This window comes from Acanthisitta chloris, unplaced genomic scaffold (genome assembly GCF_000695815.1).
Source record: "Acanthisitta chloris isolate BGI_N310 unplaced genomic scaffold, ASM69581v1 scaffold29532, whole genome shotgun sequence".
In the NCBI taxonomy this organism is placed as follows: domain Eukaryota; kingdom Metazoa; phylum Chordata; class Aves; order Passeriformes; family Acanthisittidae; genus Acanthisitta; species Acanthisitta chloris.
Window position 1 is genome coordinate 45,288 of NW_008661554.1, and position 22,214 is coordinate 67,501.

General features: G+C 41.9%; 1 protein-coding gene across 1 annotated transcript in view; it reads left to right on the forward strand.

Annotated features, from left to right (window-relative positions):
* The window catches only part of SFMBT1 (Scm-like with four mbt domains 1), a 33,214-nt gene that overhangs the window by 7,563 nt on the left and 3,437 nt on the right, over window positions 1-22,214 (forward strand). The window contains exons 3-15 of the mRNA XM_009070281.1: window positions 3,794-4,034; window positions 4,591-4,679; window positions 5,579-5,825; window positions 7,307-7,404; window positions 8,067-8,168; window positions 9,077-9,227; window positions 11,460-11,542; window positions 13,417-13,543; window positions 14,224-14,337; window positions 15,567-15,609; window positions 16,862-16,926; window positions 18,251-18,390; window positions 20,251-20,360. Of these exons, the coding sequence (XP_009068529.1) occupies window positions 3,794-4,034; window positions 4,591-4,679; window positions 5,579-5,825; window positions 7,307-7,404; window positions 8,067-8,168; window positions 9,077-9,227; window positions 11,460-11,542; window positions 13,417-13,543; window positions 14,224-14,337; window positions 15,567-15,609; window positions 16,862-16,926; window positions 18,251-18,390; window positions 20,251-20,360 (1,610 nt within the window). The remainder of the gene's footprint in view (window positions 1-3,793; window positions 4,035-4,590; window positions 4,680-5,578; window positions 5,826-7,306; window positions 7,405-8,066; window positions 8,169-9,076; window positions 9,228-11,459; window positions 11,543-13,416; window positions 13,544-14,223; window positions 14,338-15,566; window positions 15,610-16,861; window positions 16,927-18,250; window positions 18,391-20,250; window positions 20,361-22,214) is intronic.

A 22,214-nucleotide genomic window follows, 5' to 3' on the forward strand; every position in this document is an offset into this window, starting at 1 on the left:
TCACAAAATATTTTGAGTCCAAAGATAACCTGCAGAAATGCAGAACATTAAAGAATCTGTTAAAATATGTCAGCTGTGTAGGCTCTTAGTACACTGGGATGTAATTGTAAGCTTTTTTTCCCCAAATAAACATTCAGGTATCTCATTTCAGAAGGGAAGGGGCCTGTGCTTGCTTTGTTTTTCTGTAGTGTACTGAGGCCGTAGCAAGAGCAAGCTTACTCAGTGGTGGTGCCCATGCAGCCCACACTGAGGACACAGGATGGAACAAGAGCAGTGACATTTTGCAGTAGTGCGAGGTCTGTCTGTCCTGTGGTGTGGTCTACCTTACTGGAGCTCTGTTAAAGAAGTTTGCTGTCATGGCTTGGACATGGTACATACTAATTGTAATGCCAGCTTTACAGTGCTGGCCAACTGAATTACAACTGCATTTTGTTAATTAGCAGGAGACACGCTTTGAACAATTCACTACCACTGTGCTGCACTCTGCCAGCTCTGCTGTGTCAAGCGAGAGGCCTGGTGACTCTGGCCACGGTTGGTAAAAATACAGTTAGGTTTAGAAAAAATTCCACATCTTTTATTGCTAGTAATCCCTACACTTGAGGAACATGGTGCAGTTTTGCTGGTGCAAGTAACATCGTGGTGGAGAGAGGTTTAGTGAGCAGGTGTGGGCAAAGTCCAGCCCTGTCCTTCCACACTGGGTGCCTCTCACAGGCACTGCAGCAGAGTAGCTGTGCTTGGAGGACTTGGCTGGGGCTTGAGGGTCCAGGACTGCTGCCAGGGGCTCATCAGTGAGCGTGGAAACAGATACCTGTGTGTTCAGAAACAGAACTCTTGGGCATTTGGTAGCAGAGTTCCTTAGAATTCACCCAGAGACCAGTGTTGATGTTCTCTGTAATAAGCTTTGCATAAAATTTGGAGAAGTTACTGCTGACTCTGAATTGACAAGCAGAGGGGGAGGAGTGTGTTTACATCACCATCACATCACCTGGACCGTGCAGTTAATAGAAATGCAGGAGTGCAAGGGGTTTGCATGCCGGGGTTTCTGCTGTCCCCTGGAAGGCAATGGGTTGGAAAAGGTGGAGAAGGAGAGCCTCACTGCCTCCCAGTGGATAGCGACTGTGTTTCTGATGGATCCCTAGGAAAGGGTTAGCGTGATTCCAGGATGCTTTAGGTGAGTGATTTTCAGTGGAGAGCATACAGGCACTGCTGTCTGTGCTTGTGGCCCTCTGACTGGGATCTGTGGTGCGAGTTGCTTGACTTGAAGGATGACATTTTTATAATCCACTGTTGGGAGAGCTAAGAGGGAACTACTTTTGTACTCTCAAAATAACAGTGGAAAAATCTAAGCTGAAGAACTGTATTGGCACAAGAGCATATGAACTTGTATAATAAATTAATCACTATAAATACATTTTGGATGCGATTGTAAGGTTATTGTTTTGTTCTTTTTAAATACTGAAGTGGTGAGACTGACATCATGAGTAGCAGGTGAGAAATAACTAACTTGCATTGTAGGAGAGTACATGGTCAGGTTAAGAAAATGTAACCCATGATCACACTGCCAGTGTTAGCAAAGCCAGAATAGACTTGCTGATGGGGGAAGTGACTTTTTAATATCTGTATGCTTGTATTAATTCTGAAGGTTTTGCCTTACTATGAGTAGGACACATTGGAAAATATAAGCTGCTTCTCAAATTAAATGTATTCTAATGTTTAATTTGCTAGTGTTTTAAAAATTAAACAATATCAAGACCAAAGTGACTGTTTTGCTTACAATGTAGCAGGAAAAAGAACTTGGCAAAAACCTGGTATTGCACTGGATGCCAACGTTGTCATCCCCCTCAAGTCAAAATACACTTTCTCTAGAAATGTTGAATGCTCTTTTTTAATTCCTTTCTGCCCCTTCTGCATGTGTGTAAACATGTATTATAAATAAACTGGTGTTCAGCATGATCTGAACACATTTATTTGCTGTGTGTTCTTGCATGCTTTTAATACTTTTGTCTGTTCTTTATCATTACCTCCTTCTGAGCTGAGTCAGATCCCTGGATCTGGCGTGGTACCAACTGGGGATGGTCCTTGCTGGGCAGTGGGGGACAGGGGCACTGCCCGAGCAGTGCAGGCACTCAGTGCCCACGTGTGCCGCAGCAAGCTGCCCCTGCACCCGCTGCTGCACGGAGGATGCTCTGGGGGCTCCCGGCCTGCCCGGGCAGCCGGGCTGCTCCGTGATCCCTCCTGCACACACCGAGTGGTGTGCGTGGAGCTGCTGAGCGGCGTGGCCTGGCCCAGCTGCCAGGAGAGGGCGCGAACAGCTGCTTGGTCTGTGCCGTGTCCCCGGGGAACGGCAGTGACAGTGCTGGGAAAACGCACCTGGCCGCGGGGAAAGCTCCTGCTGCTGCTGTTGAATGCAGCTCTCGTTGCCGTGAGGCTTTGCTGAAAGGTCAGGTATAGAGAGCTGCACAGATTTCCCAGTTGCTCAGACCCTGTGCCATGCTCATGGCTTTTCTCTCAGGAATCAGAATATGAAGTCTTTAGGACTATCTCTTCAGCAAGACAACTGTCGCTTTTAAGAGGTGACCTCCGTAATATCACTTCAAAATGCCTACAGGTATTGGGTCCTGCAGATCTTGTTTTCAGGCAGGGGTTTCTCTAAGTGAAGGGTGTTAACCTGAAGGATGTGAGCAGTTAACAGAGGCATATGCTTTTCCTTCTGATGTGGTTCTCTTGGTTTTATTCTTAGCAAACCAGTATGTGCTGGCTGATGGTACTATAATAGCTACGGCTATTACTGAGCCGTCAGCACAGAACTGGGAATAAATACCCCTGAAAACGTCTGCTCCACCTGCATCACACTAAAAGCCTTTCTTGCAGTTGATTCAAAGAGGATATGGAACTTGGGGCCACTTAAGAAAGAAAACACCAGTTACAGTCAGTGGAGAAGAGGGGATTGACATGTCAGAGTTTTAATTAAGGCTGAGACCATGGAATTAAGCATTTATCAGAAACATACTACAGTGAGAGCGGAACAGAGTCATTCTGCCCTTTCAGGATTCTTTGAGCTAGAACAAGTTAGTGATATGGGAAACTTTAATGTTTTGCCTTCTCTTTTAAGTTCAAATTTCAGTGTCTGAGTACTGTGCAAATTCCTCATCTGCTTACAGCACACCCACATACACAGCACTCTCAGACTGTTGTCAAAGCATGAGTTCACTGAGAAACACATATTAAGTTCCATGCAATTTATGTAACAGTGCTACGTACAGAATTACTTAGGTTCTTGGATTGAGACATTAAAAATCCTTATTCTGCAGTTTGTGCAGGTTTGTAGCTTCTTAAATGAGCATGATGGAGGAGACAGAGATATTGTCACCTAAAGCATGTGTATGTACTTTGAACAGGCTCTTTGTCCGAAGAGCTTGAAAGACACAGTTTAACAGAAAAAGTCCAAGTTGTGTTGCTGAGTTTGACCTTTAGTTTTACTGAGCTTGACAGCCCAGCTGTGAGTGGGAAAGCCTTTCAGTGATGGGGGAGTTATTGCCCAGGGCAGGAAGATGAATGTCAAGGTATTGATTTAAGGTTGAAAAGATACTCTGAAATGTAAAGAAGATTTCATTAATGATGATTTTGTGTGTGTTCCAGTCTGGGTCCCATAGCATGATGACATCGTTTCTCTGAAGAGACTCGATGGCATTTGGCTTGAGGTTTTTGCTAATGAATGTGTCTAGTTTGTTCTCCCTGCTGTTCCATGAAGTTCTGGGAGGTCCTCAAATATAATGATGATCTTCCTTTTCAGGTGGATACAAGTTTGCAGAATGGTTTTGCCCCTGGAATGAAGCTAGAAGTTGCTGTTAAGTCTGACCAAAACACCTACTGGGTAGCCACCATCATCACAACCTGTGGGCAGCTGCTCCTGTTGCGCTACGATGGTTACGGGGAGGACCGCAAGGCTGACTTTTGGTGTGATATCATGACAGCTGATTTGCACCCCATTGGCTGGTGTGAGCAGAACAAGAAGATTCTCAAAGTGCCTGAAGGTATGGGCTCCGTGTGCAGAAGTGGTGTACATGCAGAAGTGTGCTGTTGTCCTATGTGAGCCTGGCAGACAGCCTGCATAGAATCATAGAATCAACCTGGGTGGAAGAGACCTCAAAGATCATCAAGTCCAACCCTACCATGGTTACTAGACCATGGCACTAAGTGCCACATCCAGTCTCATCTTAAAAACCTCCAGGGATGGTGAATCCACATGCAGGTTGGGGACAAACTGAGGTTATCTGCCATGTTTTCTGAAATCCCATGATTTACAGTAGGATATTCCTCCTTCACCAAAGAGGAGTCAGGTTAATTTCAGATTTTTCAGACCTAATTCTTACAGAGGCTTGTGGTTATCTTAATCACCACTCACCAAAATCTTCTGCTTTGTCATCTCCTTTAAAAACGTTGTTTTGTTTCTTTTTTTAAGATGTTACTGGTGAGTGTGTGGCAAATTCTTTTGAGCTAGACAGTGCAAGGGTATGGTAATACCTTGTGTCTGAATAGTCTTTATCTGTCAGGAAGAATCACAGTATTTCTTCTTCACTTTTCACTTAGGTATCAAGGACAAGATACCTGACCAGGAGGAATTCCTTCAGCGGGTGCTGAAAGGAGCATGCAGTGCTCCTGCTAACCTGCTGGAGGGGGTAAGTGCTGCATCTTGGGTATTGCCTTGGTTTTCCCTCTTGTCATTAAGGGAACCCCTATTTAGATTGTCAGTTCAGTTCCCTCTGTAGGTTTAAGGAGCATTGTAATATGCTGCTGACCTTAGAATTCTACTCTTTAGTGTTTCTTTTTTATAGTACTTAATTTTGGTAGTTTTGTCCTGAAACTTATCTGTTGCTGCAGGTTTAGGCTGTTCATTAATCCTGTCAAGCTCCCTTAGGTTTCTGTCTTCCTCCTATTCTGCTCCTCCTCCATACAGCTCAAAGGAAATAATCCTTTATGTATCTGGCTTTCATGTTATTCCCTTTCTCAGCTGACTCCTTTCACTTCTGGTGGTTTTGGTTGGGGGTTTTTACTAATGGGCAGGTAATTGTTTCACTTAAATATTGCATCTTTGCTAGTGTAGAACCAAATTTGTATTCCCTCTGCACTTAAAGCAATATTTGTACCTTATGTCAGTGTCTGGTTGTGACGCACAGAATGTCATGTTTTTTTGAAAATGCTATTGACATGTTCATTACAGTTAACATTTCTGTCTTTGTAGGTTTCTGTCTAGTCATCTTTGTATGCTGGATGACTCAGTTTTAGAAAGAGGTTATTCCTGTTCCCTTCAAACCTTGAGCATATAAGTGATAATACCTCTGAACGCGATAATGATGGCTTAAGTGAAATGTGAGACTGTCTACAGGCAGTGCAGGAGCTCTGATGCAAACCCCAGTGATTCTGAGCATTGTCATTTCTGTCTTGCGTTAGTAACAGACATTTATTTCTTTACTTTTGTATTCATACTTTATTTATGAAAAGAGAGTGTCTCTAAAGAGGTGGAAGTACAGGATTCATTTTGTTCTGTTGTACAGAATAGTTTGTGTTCTTTCTGTAGCTTCACAGAGGGAAAAATCCATTGGATCTCATTGCACCAGGCTCCCGGCTAGAACTGCAAAACATCCGGGATTCCCTGGAAGCCTGGATAGTCAACGTGGTAGAAAATGTTGGTGGGAGACTTAAGCTGCGATATGAAGGGCTGGAGGATTCTGACAAATTTGACCAGTGGCTGTTCTACTTGGACCCTTTCCTTCACCAAGTGGGTTGGGCAGCTCAGCATGGATACAGCCTGCAACCACCTCTAGGTACTTCAAAACTCTTACCTTGTGTGTGATGATCAGAGAGTAGAGAATACTGTGCTGCTTTACTGCTCTGAATCTGCCTCCTGGGTACATATGGCAGTCACACTATCAGTGTGTGATCTGACAGGTATTGCACCTTATAAAATGGAAGTGAAAATAAAAGTTGTCATACAAGACATTTCAGCCACTCATTCAAAAGTTGCTAAATGGCTTTTGCCTGTCAAAACTTTCCATTTGTTTGTGGAAAGGAAGGAACCAAGGAAAGAATTGCTTTCATGGTTATTTTTGGTAGGTTTGTATTCCTGGGAGGGAGCGAGTCATGTGATTTTGAAGTACTGCTCAACAGGAGCTTTTGCAGTTGTTACTCTCAAGTCTACTGGACTAATTAAGGCACTCTTTAAGGATATGAAAATGTCCTTAAAAATGGCTGCCGAGGGAAGAAGTGTGTGGAAGCAGCAGCAGAGAGTGTGACAGATGACCATATTTTTGATGCATGTGTATGTCAGGGCAGGTCATCAAAGGAGTGGGGCATGAAATGGCAGGAACACAAATGGATGGCTTATGAGCTGAGCAGTGATGTGTTTCCTGTATCCCAGTTTGGGATAAAGCTGGAAAATGTTGAGCATTTACCCTAAAGCCTTGCTGTAAAGGCAAATGTACATCTAAGGCTCTGGCATACTTTGTGCTGTTAGTTGAGGAAGTTCAGGTTGTTTAGAACAGTTGGGTTTGTTGTGGGTTTATTTTAATGTTTTCCCCTAACAGTAAGAAGAAATTGTGCTGAGGAAACCAAGCCAATTCTGTTGAAATGCCTGAGCACACTGCTTTTTGCAGTGCTTGGCCAATTTGCTGAAATCAGGATTGTGAACAGGAAAATGCCAAATCACTGACAGAAACAAGATAGGTGGGTTCCACAGTGCTATTGAAGTGAAGAGTGTCTTTAAAATGTTAGTTAGCTACTGGATTTGTTTCCTTTTTATGTCTAAGAGCTTTGATATGCTCACAGGAATCCTTTGCACATGACGACACTGATATGAGTAGTTTTCTGTCAGAAGTGTGTGTGTTCTGCAATTGCAGATGCTAAAAGAGTAACTTAGGCAGCTGGAACAGGCTTGTGGAACATTTCTTGAACTTTCTGCTTGCTTAAGCATAAAACCAGCCAGCATTATCCAGCTGGGGATTTGTTTTCTGGTCATATGTTTCTCCAGAAGTTTTCCTTGGTGTCGATGTGATCTCTGTTCTCTCAGAAAAAGCAGTGTATGGGTGATACAGTATTGCTTCACTTCAGTCCCTTTTCATAACATATCCAAAAATGGAAGAAAACAGTACCTTTTAAAGAGGGAAGGCATTTGCACAGATTCTGAGCAGATAAGAATTTAGCAGCTAGAGGAGCACAAATCAAACCTTTGGCTTTATTGTTACGTGTTCTGAAGGAAGCGAGAATGGAAGACGACTTTGTTCACCGTTTCCCTCTTTTTTCACTCAAGCCATTAGGCCCTTGAGGAGTGACACAGATTGGCAAGAGATCCTGAAGAAGGTGAAAGAGGAGGAGGAGGAGTCATCTGTTCCTACAGATCTTTTTAAGGTAGTTTAATGCTGTTAATGTTATAGTGAAAATAGATTCCTAAGAAATGATTCAGGCAAGTTAGATGCTGTTACTCAAAATTCTTTCCCTGTTTTGCTTTATTGGATTTTAAAATTTCTTTTCCTTTCTCACTCTAGTTTAAAATAGAATAATAAAAAAGAATATAATTCTTGTTAAGTCAGACTGCACACCCATCACAGTTCTGTGAGCCATTAGTTGTCATGCTGGGAAAAGTCCCTGGGTCTGATCCTTTATAATGGCATCTCCACTTGTTCACCTGCTGGTCTTGCAGATTACTGTCCTGCTGGAGGAGTGCAGAGATACTGTATTTCTTTAGTTGTGTGTGTCCTTTGTAAGGTTTACATGTGTAACATGTAATCTGTAACCTAATACAGTTACACCTGATGTATAAGATGTCCTGTTACATCCTCAGTGTTAGCAAGTGTTACTAGTGAGTCTGAATTTAAATGTACATGAGACACAATTTAAGAAACCCACAATTTTGACATGTTTTGAAAAGTAAATTTAGTCCTTCAGTTTCTCAGTTCGTTTTTCTCAGCTTTGTGTGAACCCAACTCAAGTCATCCTCTTCAGTTGATTTACATAAGGTACATCTCTTGTTTGATAGAGAAAGGCAGGTACTCAGTGACATCATTTTTCAGGATAAGCCTGTGATTGGAGTGCATTCATTCTCTGAAGGCATGAAGTTAGAAGCTGTGGACCCAATGGCTCCTTTTGTCATCTCTCCTGCTACAGTTCTCAAGGTACCAGGGCTCTTAAACTAGTCCTGCTAAGATTCAGTTCTGCTGCTGCTGCTTCTGCCCTTAAATGCTGAGGGAATCCTTATTAACATTATCTTAAAATCTTGCACTGGTTTGCAAATGAAGTGTTTTGTATGCCTTTCTCAGGGCACAGCCTTCTGTAATAAAGCATCCTAACTGCTGATGGTGAAGCCGTTGGATTTGTTTGAATGGAGGGAAAAGGTTCCATAAAGATAAAGCTCAAAGATCCAATGACTAAAATTGTCAAACACAGATTTTTAAAATTGAATATAATCCCTTGTAATCTGAGTATCCAGTTGAAGATAGATTTTGGGGGGTTGTTTTGCAAAAGTTTGTCATTATGATGTAGGTATGACATTTAGATGGTCTGATTTTCAAAGGAGGGTCCACACAGCGGTTTAAAATGGAAATGAGAACTTGTCCAACATAATCAGGTTTTACTTTTCTTGCTATTTGCTTGTCCTGCTTCTGTTTACTTCAGGAGTGTAGTGGGTTCACTTGTGACAGTCCATCCCTGGACACAGTTCAGCCTGGTGGAAATAAGCAGTTTGTTATTATAGAATAGCAGTAAGACCACAAATGGTAATTTCGCTGCATTTTCATGAGAAAATTTCATGTAGCACTTGATAACCTTATTTTTTAAGTGTTCATGCATTAACTTTTGTTATTGGCATTTTTAAGTTTCTGGATAAAGCAGAAGAGTGCTGGTTTATGGATCCCGTAGATTCTCCTTTAGTTTTATGGTTTTTTAACCCTCAGGTATTTCAAGATAAAGGGTTTCCATCACACAGTATTGCTGCTTGATAAAGTTAGCAAAATGGGGGAGAGGGAGCAGCAGATCAGAGTCTGCTACTCACGAGATCCCATGGTTCTCTTTTGGCTAACTACAGGTATACAATGACAAATACTTCATGATAGAAATTGATGACCTGAGACCAGACCGTCCGACCAGCCAGTCCTACATCTGTCATGTCAACAGCGCTGGGATTTTCCCCGTGCAGTGGAGCCTGAAGAATGGGCTGCATCTCAGTCCTCCCCCAGGTATGTCTGTGCAGCCTTGGCCTGCTCTCTCCTCTCTGAAGGAAGCAGATTGCCAATCCCCAGAGCACTCCATTTAGAACAGCACTTTTGCAAAAGGATTACATGTAGTGGCACAAAGAATAAGAAAGACCAAATTCTGAGAAACAGGAGCTTTGAGTAAGTGAAACTGAAGTGTTCTGGGTAAGAGCCTGGATTTGGGAAGGTGAGAGGGGCTAGGGATGCTGGTCATGCATAGAAACCTGAACACTGGAACGAGTGGTCTGTGTGTTCCAGGGCTGAAAAATGTTGATTTCAGCCTTAATTAATGTGATATCAGAAGTCTGTAGTCTTTGCGTTGGATTTTTGCTTCTGGTCAGAGTGGAATATTGTTATCCAACATTTTATAGTATTTTTAGAATATCTTATCACTTAGAAGTTAATGAACTATTTTTTTACCAAGGGCCTGTCAGGCACTGTGGCAGATTGCTGAATTGTTGCTTCAGGACATAAGGGAATAGGGGAGTGATCCTCAGCTGCTGAAATATTTATTCATTTTCTCAAAATGGAAATGTCAAATGGTATTCTAAAACCAGGGACTCAATGCTCTTATTCACCACCTCAGAATTGAGAATGCTTTGTTTTAGTTGCTCCTTACATCAGAAGAGCAAAGACCGGAGGATATTTGTCTCCTGCCTTTCAGGCAGGAAAAGATACAAAAAGTGACTTTGCTTGACCTGCATTACCTGGAATTTTGCATGTGTAAAATGAAGTTTCACTTTCTACATGTGTGACTGGAGCTGACGAAGATTTTAAGTTTCTGTTCTTGGAGTCCCCCTGGAATGGTGGTCATTCTGGACTCTGTGAGCTCTTGATCCCTACTGGCACTGATAAAACTGAGAGAAATAAATAGGTTCTTCTGTGGTTAGACCTTCTCTGAGGAGTAGAGTCATAGAATAATTTAGGCTGGATTGGTGGGGCACCTTGAATCCTGTGTTCGGTTTTGGGCCCCTCACTACAAGAAAGGCATTGAGAGGCTGGAGCATGCCCAGAGAAGGGCAGTGGAGCTGGGGAAGGACCTGGAGCACAAGTCCTGTGAGGAGCAGCTGCAGGAGCTGGATGGGTTCAGCCTGGAGGAAAGGAGGCTCAGAGGGGAGCCTTACAACTTTGTACAACTCCTAAAAGAAGGAGGTTGTAGACAGGTGGGTGTTGGTCTCTTTTTCCCAAGTAACAAGTGACAGGACAAGAGGAAATGGCCTCAAGTTGTGCCAGGGGAGGTTTAGATTGGATATTAGGGAAAACTCCTTCATGGAAAGGGTTATCAAGGATTGGAACAGGTGGCTCAACCACTGGGTTGAGCCACCACCTGGTATTTAAAATGCACGTAGACATGACATGGTGGAACTTTGTGTTTTCAGGTTGTCACATTAGTACTACGTTCTTAGACTGGATTTGGAATTTTATTTGATTTCTTAAACTGTTGTCACAGGTGTCCCTGTTAGGGGAGTGGAATAACTGCTGTGCTTGTCTCCTTGCTGATTTACTGCCAGCCTCACACTGACATATCAGCACACTTCTGTGTCCTGTTCCCTTCAGTTACCTGCATTTTGGTAGATCACAGGGAAGCCAAGTATTTTCCCCAAGAAGAATATAATTTTTCTTGGAATGACCACCATTCCAGGGGGACTCCAAGAACAGAAACTTAAAATCTTCGTCAGCTCCAGTCACACATGTAGAAAGTGAAACTTCATTTTACACATGCTCTGTGTCCTGATGGACTCCTTGTTAAGACTCTTCCCTTTAAACACGTATGCAGGTCTATAGCTGTTAGCAAACTTGATGAGCTTCTTGGCACGTCTAGCTGCTCTCTTTAATGACTTAGTATGTAACATGTCTTTGACAGAGTACTGTGTTGATATCGTGCACATATTGAGTGCTCTGTTTTAAAGAAAATGAAGTTTCAGAGCTGACACAACATCAGTGAAGTAATACTGCAGAAATTTTTCCCGAATTTCACCTGTACCCTGTGAAGAGAGTGAATGTTTCCGTGTGTTTGAATTGCTGCCCTTGTCTGATGAGCAGATGGACTTTTTTTGTGCTCCAGGTTGCTGTTGCGTGTCCTCAGGTGGCTCGGGGAAGCTGTAGTCTGCTGACAAACTTGAGTGACCCAAACAGATCTCAGTGCTCTGTATTTCATGTCAGTCTGAAATAAGTCTCATGCTGTTAAACTAACCCTTTGCCTTTTTCCTCTCCTAGGTTATCCTGGGCAGGACTTCGATTGGGCAGACTACCTCAAACAGTGTGGTGCTGAGGCAGCTCCCCAGAGCTGCTTCCCTTCGGTAAGGCTCTCGTGCAGAAAAATCTCTCTTCTGCTACGTGAATAGCAGTCTTGATTCCAGGAAGAACAACCTTTTGCATGTCTTTGACTTTCCAAGTAGAATAGAGTATTTCAGTTGAAAGGGACCTACAGTGATCAATCATCTAGTCCAGCAGCCTGACCCCCCCTCAGGATGGTCCAAAAGTTAAAGAATGTTGTTAAGGGCATTGTCCAAATGCCTCTTAAACACTGATGGGGATGGAGCATTGACCACATCTCTGGAAAGCCTGTTCCAGTGTTTGAACACCCTCACGCTAAAGAACTGCTGCCAGATGTCAAGTCTGGACCTCCCCTGACACAGCTTTGTTCTCACATGTCCTAGCACTGGAGATCAGCACCTCCCTTTCCACTTCCCCTCCTCTGGAAGCAGTAGAGAGCAATGAGGTCACCCCTCATCCTCCTTTTCTCCAAACTGGAGAAACCCAGAGTTCTTAGCCACTCCTCCGAGGACATTCTTTCCAGCCCTTTCACCAGCTTTGTTGCTTTCCTCTGGACTCATTCAAGTACCCTAACACCTTACCTGTGATAACTCAGGAAACAGAAGAGATAAGAGAGTATAAATGGGTGTGAACTGAAGTAGGTTCGTGCCAGTTTCCTAGATAAGGAGGCAGTGGACCAAATGTTTCAGTTGTGATAAAGCAGATTGAAAATAAGTGTTTGTTTTGTGAAATTGAAATGTGCAAGAGTCCATGGAAGAGTCATAGAATAGCATCAACCACTGGCAGTCCTGTAATTGTGGGAACAGGGCCTTTTAATAGACCTGATTTTCATTTTCTTAGTGTACTCTTTCAATCTTCCATCCTTTCAGCTTGAAAAATTAATTCCATTGTATTGATCAATACCAAGTCATCTTAAATTAGTACCAAACAATCATTTTACATTAATCAGTGCCTGAAGGACTTGCAAGATTTGGGGCTTTTGTTGGTTCAATGACAGTATTTCTGTCTCCCAGAGCACAATACCTTGTCAAGCAGAAAAGGATACTATGAACACCTGCCTTCCAGTTCCATTTACAGTACTTGGACTATTGCAGTGCTTAGGGGAAGAAATTAAAATGAATAATTACCATTTTTTGAAGAGGGTGTTGCTGGCTATGAATTCTTGTTGCCCTTGTTCTGTCTTGTAAGCTGTGGTATCTTAGAACAGGTCCTTGAATTTATTATCCCTTTTCTGAGAAGAGTTGATCACTGTAGGCTAGTTCCAGAATTCATAATGTATTGATCCTGTAATTACCTTGCAGACTGGCTCTGGGAGGAAGAGTCCTCTGTCTGGCTGTTACTTCTTATCTTTAATTCAGGAGCTTCAGAGCTGGATAAATATCCATTCTTATGTTTTAGGGTGGTTGGGTTTTTTTTTTATAAATGTGAACTAAATTGGTGAATAAAGTAGGATCCTACTTACCCACAAAATGTGAAATGGAAAGAAAGGTTCCTTTGCTGTCTGCCAGAACTCATTTGGATGAGGCAGGAATGTTATTTGCATATGTAAAGTGGATTTTCAAGCTAACATGATAGAATAGAGAACCTGGTCAGACTATTTGTCAGAATTATCACTTGGGTAGCAAGCAGCAGAGAATTCCTGATTGCTGAGAGTGCCCTCAATCCTTTCAGTGAGTCTCAGCATTCTTATTTTTTGAGGACAAATGTATTCTTTTCTAGGTCTGCCTGCAGAGAGCCTTTTTAAACTTAAATTCTTTGTAGTTCATAATATATCTTATTGTATTCAGTGTGCTAATTATCTGCAATCTTCTCTTTTCTGTGTTGTGTTCATGGCTGTTCATATCCTATCATGGATACACAGCTGATATCTTACTGAAGTATTCTGGCTCTCTCCTAGTTAACTTCTGACCATGGATTTAAAGAGAATATGAAGCTTGAGGCTGTGAACCCAGTTGATCCTGAAGAAGTTTGCATTGCTACAGTCACCAAGTTGAAAGATTCTTACCTCTGGCTTCAGCTGGAGGGTAAGCCTGATTTGGGAGAAGAGAGTAGTGTTTGCATTAGTCATTCTGCAGTACCATCACCAAACCTGAGGAGTATCTGGAGCAAGCCCAGTGTACAGAGTATGATCAGCAAGTCAGTTTCCTCAATGACAACATAGCAAAACCACATTTGCCTTGTCTATTTTCAATTTGCCTTTGCTGGTACTGCTTATTTAAGCAAAAAATGGCATTTGAGCATTGCAGTGTGTCAGTGCCCCATGCAAAGTGCTGGTTGGAGTCTTTTAGAAAGCAAGGGCCTTGGAACATTTTTACAAATAAGTGACTTGCATTCTGAGCAGGCTTAGACCAGGCCTGGGAAGAAAACTTTTACAGAGGTTCTTCATTAAAATAGAGTGGTGTCTGTGTCAGCCATTCTCCATTATAATCCCATTTCTTGATTGGAAGTACATCAGTATGCACTTACTATGCACTCTGCATCCCTGCTAAACTGTGGGTGGCAAATTCCCATCTCCAGCCTTTAGGAGGAAGTAAATGAGGTCAGGAGAGAATCTGGCCAGGAGAAGGGGATAAATAAATGATTGTTCTTGTGTTCTAGATACTCCATAAGTAAAAGCAGCTTCACTGGCAAACACAGAGCAAGCGTTAACCAAATTGGAATTTTTTATGACTTGTCTCAATTTTTCCTTTTCTAAACTGAACAGGCTCCAAGAAACCTGTCCCTGACTGTATAGTGAGTGTGGAATCAATGAATATATTTCCAGTGGGTTGGTGTGAGACGAATGGATATCAGCTCAGACCTCCTCGCAAAGCAATAGGTATCAGTTCTGTTCTGTTTGCAGTGCTTAGCTGGGTTGATAGAGCTGGGAAGACCTTCAGAGCAGCCTACTGCAGAGTTATTGCTGGCTTCACTGGATTTGCAAACATTCATCATGTGCAGAGATCCTGTGCAACTGTTCCCTTGGTTGTCAGGTCAGGTGCACTCAGAAGCTGTACAACAACCCCAAAACCAGCAGTGTTGGCTTGAGACTCTTGCATGCTCTACGAGCCCATGGGAGCAATCCATTGGTCATAACAAAAAAACATATCTGTGTGTACACACAACCCCCAGTGCTCTGCATGTACTTCTGCTGAGCTGTTCTTGTTATGCGTCTGACCCCGATACTGATTTTACACTTGGACTTGTGCAAGTAAGGTCAATGCCATAACAAAACAGTGTGGAGTGTGTATACATTTTGGAGTCAAAATAAAGGGGATTAGCTTTCTAAATGTGCCAGATGGTAATGAGAGAAGAAAATTTTCAGGTTGGAATGAGCTGTTATTTAGTGCAAGTCAAAGCAAGAGAAACTAATCTTCCTGCACTGCCAAGGACAGAGGAGGAAGCTGATGGATCCTCTTTAGAGGAAAGATGCTTTAACAAAATCCAGAATTTTGTTGGGGTCGAAGCCTGAAACTGCCAAAGAGGCCTATGTTGCATTACCTTGTTTGATATTATTTCCTGATTCTGAAAGCCAGAATTAACAAGTGGACCCATCACCTATTTGACTTACTTAATTGCAGTGATATTTTCCTCCATAGCAACTGCCTTAAGTTATATATGTTTCTAACCAGCTAATTTCATTCCATCTCCAAGCTAAACAGTGTTGCTGTGCCAGTAAACTGGGGTTTTAGGCTGAAGAACCTAACTTTTAGGTGCTGTAAAGGAGGCATAGCTGCCATTTTGGCTGGTATTACAGGTAGTTTAGTGGCTATGATGCAAATAAAGGTGCACAAAAGGTGAGATTTCCTGGAAGGCTGGGGATGTGCATTGTTGATTTAATGAACTTTTAGTGAAAGATGAAATAAACCTTTTGGATCATTTCAAATTACATGGGCCAGTGTGCTGCCAGTGCAGATGGGTCAGCTGTCTGACACTGCAGGGGATTTGAACATAGGTTCTATTGGGTGTATGACTTAGAAGAAATGAGTCCATTATATATATATTGTACTAGACTTTCATTTGTTTGCTTCTCATACTTTGCTGGTTTTGGTTTTTTCTTCCTTTTAGTAAACAAGCAGAAAAAAATTGCAGTAGTTCAACCGGAGAAACAGTAAGTGCCAGGGTTTTTTGCTTTTATATTTTTGTTGGGATTTGGTTTGGGTTTTTTCTCTTTTTCCAGTTGGGAAATCATGCTGTATTACGGAAGACTTAGCTTTATAGAAGAGCTATACTGGGGGTTAAGAGATTCCACAATCTATTTGTGTTAATGCCAGTAGTTTCTGTTGACGTTCAAAAAATCCTCTTGCACTATGGTAGGAAGAGATAGAAAGCTTGGAATTTGCTTTTTAGCAATGCTATTGCAACTCAGCTGAATTATTGAATAGGTCAAGTCATTGAAGTTCAGGAGTCGAAGTTGTTGGTCTTTCAAATTCAGAAGATTGTGTTATGTGTATCACAGTGCATTTAAGAAGAACAGGCCTGATCTTAAGACTGTGTTTATAAACTTGTGCATGAGTCTTATTGTAATGGTGAGTAATAGGAAAACTTGCTGGATTTCCTTTCAGTTGTATTCTTTCTGAAGTAATGCACTTTCTGTAAACATGCTTTGAAAATGTGGCTGCCTTAACATGTAACCGGGTTTGCCCAGCTGATTAGAAAAATTTGCTTTAGTGTGAGTGCTGTCATCTAGTCAATGAGCTTCTAATCATTCCTTCCAAGATTAAATTTGGCCCAGACTAGCCAAAAAGAAGAGTTCTTCTAATGCCTACAATTCCTCTGTAAACTGTGTCACGGATATGAGACTCATTCCTGTGAGCCTGCTCAGAAATGCTCCATGGAATGCCTCACAGTTGGCTTTATTGACTCTGAGAGCTTTACAAACACCAGAACTGTCAGTAGTCCTGCCAATGTTTTCATTGCTCCTCAAATACTGAGCAGACTGTTCTTCCATGTTTTGTAATTGGGATTCTTACCAGAGTACTTGAGTCATTTTGGTTGTATTTTGTGTAAAATCCATCTTTTTCAAAATGCATGAGGTAAGGCCTACACTGCCTTGTGCCACAAAATGTGAAGTTAGGAGGAGGCAAGGAAATGCAGACTTGTGGGTATCTTTGGGTGGTGTTTGCCAGCATGGTAGCCCAGAGACTAAGCGAGGAGGGATTGCTGCTGGCTCTGGCAGTACAGTAGTCTTTTCCAAATCGAATTCAGTACATTTTGCATGTTGTTATTTTGAAACAGGGGGGATGTAAAATGCAGATTATAAGGCTGGGGCTGAGAAAAAAAAATGTTATGATGGGTTTCAGTAACTGAGAGGTAACTGTCCTTACAATCTGTCCCTTTCCCCAACCTTCTTTTCATTTCAGAATTTTGTCTTCAAGGACAGTTCATGATGGACTAAAGAACCAGGAACTGAACTCTTCTGACTCAGGTATTGATCACAGAGGTCAGGCTAACAGAGACAAAATGCTGCTAACAGTTCTCCTGTTCAACACAGTGAAGAGGGAAAGGATTTGAAGATTTTCATCCCTTGGTGATGTGTTGAACTTCAGAAGAGAATGAAACAAACCAAAACATACAATCACTCGGAGCCTGAAATTCATATGTGCATTGAACTTGGAAACCAGACTTTTACACCAGAACATTTCCCCCCAGCAAAGGATATGTGGAGCTAAATGTGTACTGTGACCTGTGCAGATGATTTTATTGTCACCTGTTATGTTTAATGATAGGGGGAGAAGTGTAACAGGCACACTACATCTGTGCGCTGGAGTAGTGAGATTCTAGCTTTGGGAAGCAGGTCTGTCTGGTTTTTGTGTTAACTTCATTATCATGATAAACAAAAGCAATTCAAACAGTAAACTGCTTTGTGTGCCAGATGGCAAAATCTAATAATTTTCTAAACTGTTGCAAGAATGAATGTGATGAATAAGTACATCTGCTGGTGAAACAGTCGCACAGATCTGTCCATTTGGCACAAAATGCCTCCTCCGCTGTTTCGTGTGCAGTGAAATGCACATCTCAAGCTTCACCAAAAGCAAGTGTGATAGAAATGATGTGTGCTTGCTTAGCATTTTAACTGACTTTTAATGGAGTCATAATGTAAATTTGACTTCATTTATTTATCTGCCAGTTTTCAACTACTGAATTTAAGAACTTTAAGTGATAAGGTTGCTCAGTTAAGAAAAGCTACAACACTCCTAGGTAAAACAATATTGGTTTTATATATGTGTATTGCAATATGTATTATACTTTAATTTTGAGCAGTGTTGAACCATTTAATAGGTTTAGAGAGCTTGGTGTCTAGGATAAGCAGTGGAGAATAACTTTGCCATCTCGTGCTGGCAGAAGTTTGGGGGAAAGATTATTACTTGACAGGAAAATTTATCTGTAATTGCTGTGTAGGAACTGCTCCTGGTATCAGAAAGTTGGGGTTGTCTTTGTCTTTCTGGTTCTCACTGGTATAATACCGTGACTAGCTGGGAGGGAATCTTTCTTTTCCAATAGATGACCATCTTTATTTACTAGAGCTTGGCAATTTGCAGTCATGGGTGTGAAATATGAAAAATATTTTGGCAACATCAAATAATTAATGCTGTCATTTGCAAATATGGCACTGAAACTACCCTAATTTCATGTCATTCAAGACTTCTTCCCCTCCTTTTTTTATAGCAGACAAAATATTATGTGTTGCAAGATTCTTTCCCAGAGTGGTTGTAGTGTGTGATTGAAGTCTTTGCTTTCTTATTTCTCAGTGGTAATTAATGGCAAGTACTGCTGCCCAAAGATCTACTTCAACCACCGGTGCTTCTCAGGGCCTTACCTGAACAAGGGCAGGATTGCAGAGCTTCCTCAGTCTGTGGGTCCTGGGAACTGTGTTCTGGTTCTCAAAGAGGTGAGCTGCTTACAGAGTGCACCTGCAATAGCAGAGTGTCATAAACATTAGAGTGTCTCCTTAATTCTAGATGGATCATTAATAATGACTAAAGAGGGTCTTTTTGCATATAATGAAATATAGATGATGAACTGTTTCATGAATGGCTGAAAAGAGTAAAAGCCTCTTGTCTGACTTAGAAATGAGAGCCTTTTACTGTCTGCATTCTGCTGCTAAATTTTATTTTAGCTTAAAACAGTGTAACCTGTAATTACCACAATCAAAAGAGTTAGTGTCTTTTTATAGCTGTAATAAACGTTTCAGTTTTAATTAACAGAATTTAGCTGGAGATAATCTCAAAATTCCTTTACGGTTTGCACTGTTGGTGTTAAAACAGAGGAAATGCAGATTTTCTTAGTAGAAGTAGCAAACTGTTTTCAGTAATTGAGAAATGAAAAGAATTCTCTGTGCTTTATAAGTTGGATACAATTTGCAAGGATCAGCTAAAATTGTGGTTTTGCTTTCTCGTGCAACTGAGGGAGGAAGAGGCCATTCTGTAGTACCAAATAGCCTCTTCCCCAGGTTTTTCACAGCAAATTTGCAGATACTTTAATGCATTAATTATTTTTCTGAAGTCCTTAAGAAGGTCATGGGATGGTTATTATCTGACCTGAGAGGCTGAAAGTTTCCCAAGGCATAACCAACTCTGTGTGCACACTTAGCTCTCATGAAACAATCGGTTTAAATATAGGAATTAGCTCAAGGTCTCTGGATTTTTTACTTTCCCCTACCAAGTATCTTAACTGGGAGAGACCTTTCTGGCAGACATGCTGTAAAACAAGTCTGGTTGTCAAGAGTCAAGCTGATTATTGAGGAAGTTCCATTTTTGATTGCAGAGAAGTACCTTGTCCTTTCTGGGAGTTTCAGTCCTCTGATGTAAGAACTGCAAAAGAGCAAATGTGAAATTCTGTGGCAGCTTCATTTACCCTCGAAGGTTTCGTCTGCTTCATTGCCTGAAAGCAGAAAGTGTGCACAAATCCTGCTGATGTGCAGATGCTGAGTTGCTAAAAGTTTAACCAATATTATTTCAGTTATGACTCCTGCTCACTGTGTGAATCCTAGAGTGAGTTTGGTACTCACATTATACTGAATATTTTTCTTTAGAATGTTTTTCTTTGATTTCTGGACTGCTGCATTAGTAGCAATGAAGCTGCAAATTTGTAGCATCAAGGTTCCAATGCACCCAATTAGGGAATGATTTGGAGTAAGCACATAAATGCAATTGGAATGCACATTTTGTTCTATCCCCCACTAGCTCCAGGTTATTCACCACTTCAAGATACTCTGCGGCACCAGAAAAGTTCTCATTTTGTTATATTACAGGTCTTATCGTGGTTCATGAAAGTAAAACAGATGAGAGCTTAAGATTCCACAGTATGATTTTGTTGTAAGTAGTGGGTTGGCAGGCAGCGAAATCCTGCAGCATTTTCTGGCACATCTTCACATGTCGTGCAATCTCTAAGATAATCACTTAGATTTAGCCAAGGTTATGCAAGTTTTGTAGTATTCAGCCCCAGGAGTTAATTTAGTGATGTGTAATTCAAGGGCAATGACTTGGAAATTGCTAGATCCACTCGTGACTATGCAGACAAATTCTGAAGGTTGGCAAGGCCCAAAGTGTCAACTGCTCTCAGTGTTCATTTTGGCAGTATCAGGAGGTATCTGTAATCCTGCTGTGAATGAGTGCTTTGATGCTAGAAAATTGGGATGAGTAGAAGTAATTTCCTATTCTACCCTGGCACTTTAAAACAAATTTAATATACAAGTAAGTTACTTAATGTACAAATAACTTATTTTGTGCTCTTCCCTCCCATGCTGCAGGTTCTCACATTATTGATCAATGCAGCCTACAAACCCAGCCGTGTCCTGCGGGAGCTGCAGTTGGATGAAGAAGCTGCATGGCATGGGCACGGAGAGACCCTAAAAGCCAAGTAAATTCATGTCCTACTAACCATTCAGTTGATCCCAGTAGCAGTTCTCTGCAGTCTGTGCTTTAACTTCTTGCATTTCAGAGAAGGAAAAATTGCTTAGAGCATATCAAGATGCTGACAGCCATGAAATGCTAAATTCTTTGTAGATTTCCTTATGAATGTCTGGTGAAGTGCATCCCATTTTAATGCTCCATAATAGGCCAGGTGTACTTGGCTACTGGCATGGAAGCAGCTAGTAGTCAAGTGAGACTGGTGTGGTGCTGGCACAACGTGGTATATACACTGACAGACCTGCACATACTGCTTGGAAGGCTTTTCAGGCTTCCATGGCATTTCCACACAGATTTTTCAGTGGAAAAAGATTCTTCAGAAATTAAGTTATGACAGTGCTTTGGAATGGCCTGGCATGGAAGTCTTTCAACAGCAGCCTACCCTAAAGCACTCCCTGGTTTTACTGCTGAGCTTTTTGGATTGGAGCCTCTTTGCAAGATTATTTTGCAGCTAGGAAAAAAGCAGTGAATGTATTTGCATATATTTGATAAGTCCAGATATTCCTTTATAGTCTCGGGATGGTTTTGTAATTAGGTCCCTGTGTTTGCATACGAGAGATTATATTTTCCCAGTGTGCCATAGCACACTTTCCTACATAATTTTGAACATGTTGGTAATTCTATTGTTGGATCAGTTTCATGTGTAAAAGGACACCTTTCCATGTATTGAAGGATTGCTCTGGATTTGGGCAATAAGAAGATGATACGAAAGGTTAGTGTAACCTGAAGATACAGCTGAAGAATAATGCTTGTTTGATTTCACCGAAGTTGCTGTGTGCTTTCTTTTGTCACAGTAGTGACACCAGGGATATCTGCACTATGATGATATAGCTCTTTTTTCAAGGCATTAGCTAGATACTTGCAGGCCTGAAACATCCCTAATAGATATCAGCATGTGCCTGTAGTTGTGCCGAGTGAACAAAGCAGAAATGATGAATGGCTCTGGCAGATATTGCACAGTGCAGCTATGTCAGGGTAATGGCAAGGCTGGTGAACAAAAAGAAATCTTCTCTTAATTTAAATCAAACAGGAGCAGTATGTGGAGCCATGGCAAGTGACTGTCCTGATGAATTGTTCAGCAGTTAGATGGAACTGATTGGAAATGTGTCAGTACTCCGTTTGTTTGCCGTGGTATGCGCACAGAAGGCTCACCAAAAGCTGTTAGCTTTCTTAGCTGAATGGGTGCCTTGGTTTGAGGGACCAGCTGTCCACATCACAGTGGGCACTTCTGCAGTCCTGCAAAAGCAAAGAAGGAACAAATCATCTGTGAACAAAGAAAACAAAACTTCTGAACTCCAAGATAGTGCACTCAGATGGTATTTTGTAGGCACTGACAGAGCAGTGTTACTGTTTCGCACAGCATCTCTCTTACTGGCTTTTCTTTTTGTGGGGATCTGCCCTGAGAGATAGGAGTACCTGTTTTCTGGACTTGGAGGTCTATAAGGTTCATCATTGCTCAGATTTTCTCTCAGTTTGAATGGCATCCTGGCCCGGATTAGGAACAGTGTGGTCAACAGGACCAGGGAGGTGATTCTGCCCCTGGTCTCAGTGCTGCTGAGGCCACACCTTGAGTACTGTGTGCAGTTCTGGGCCCCTCAGTTCAGGAGGGACATTGAGGTGCTGGAGCAGGTCCAGAGAAGAGCAGCGAGGCTGGTGAAGGGACTCAAGCACAAGTGCTATGAGGAGAGGCTGAGGGAGTTGGGGTTGTTCAGCCTGGAGAAGAGGAGGCTCAGAGGAGACCTTATCACCTTCTACAACTCCCTGACTGGAGGCTGGAGTCAGGTGGGGGTTGGTCTCTTCTCCC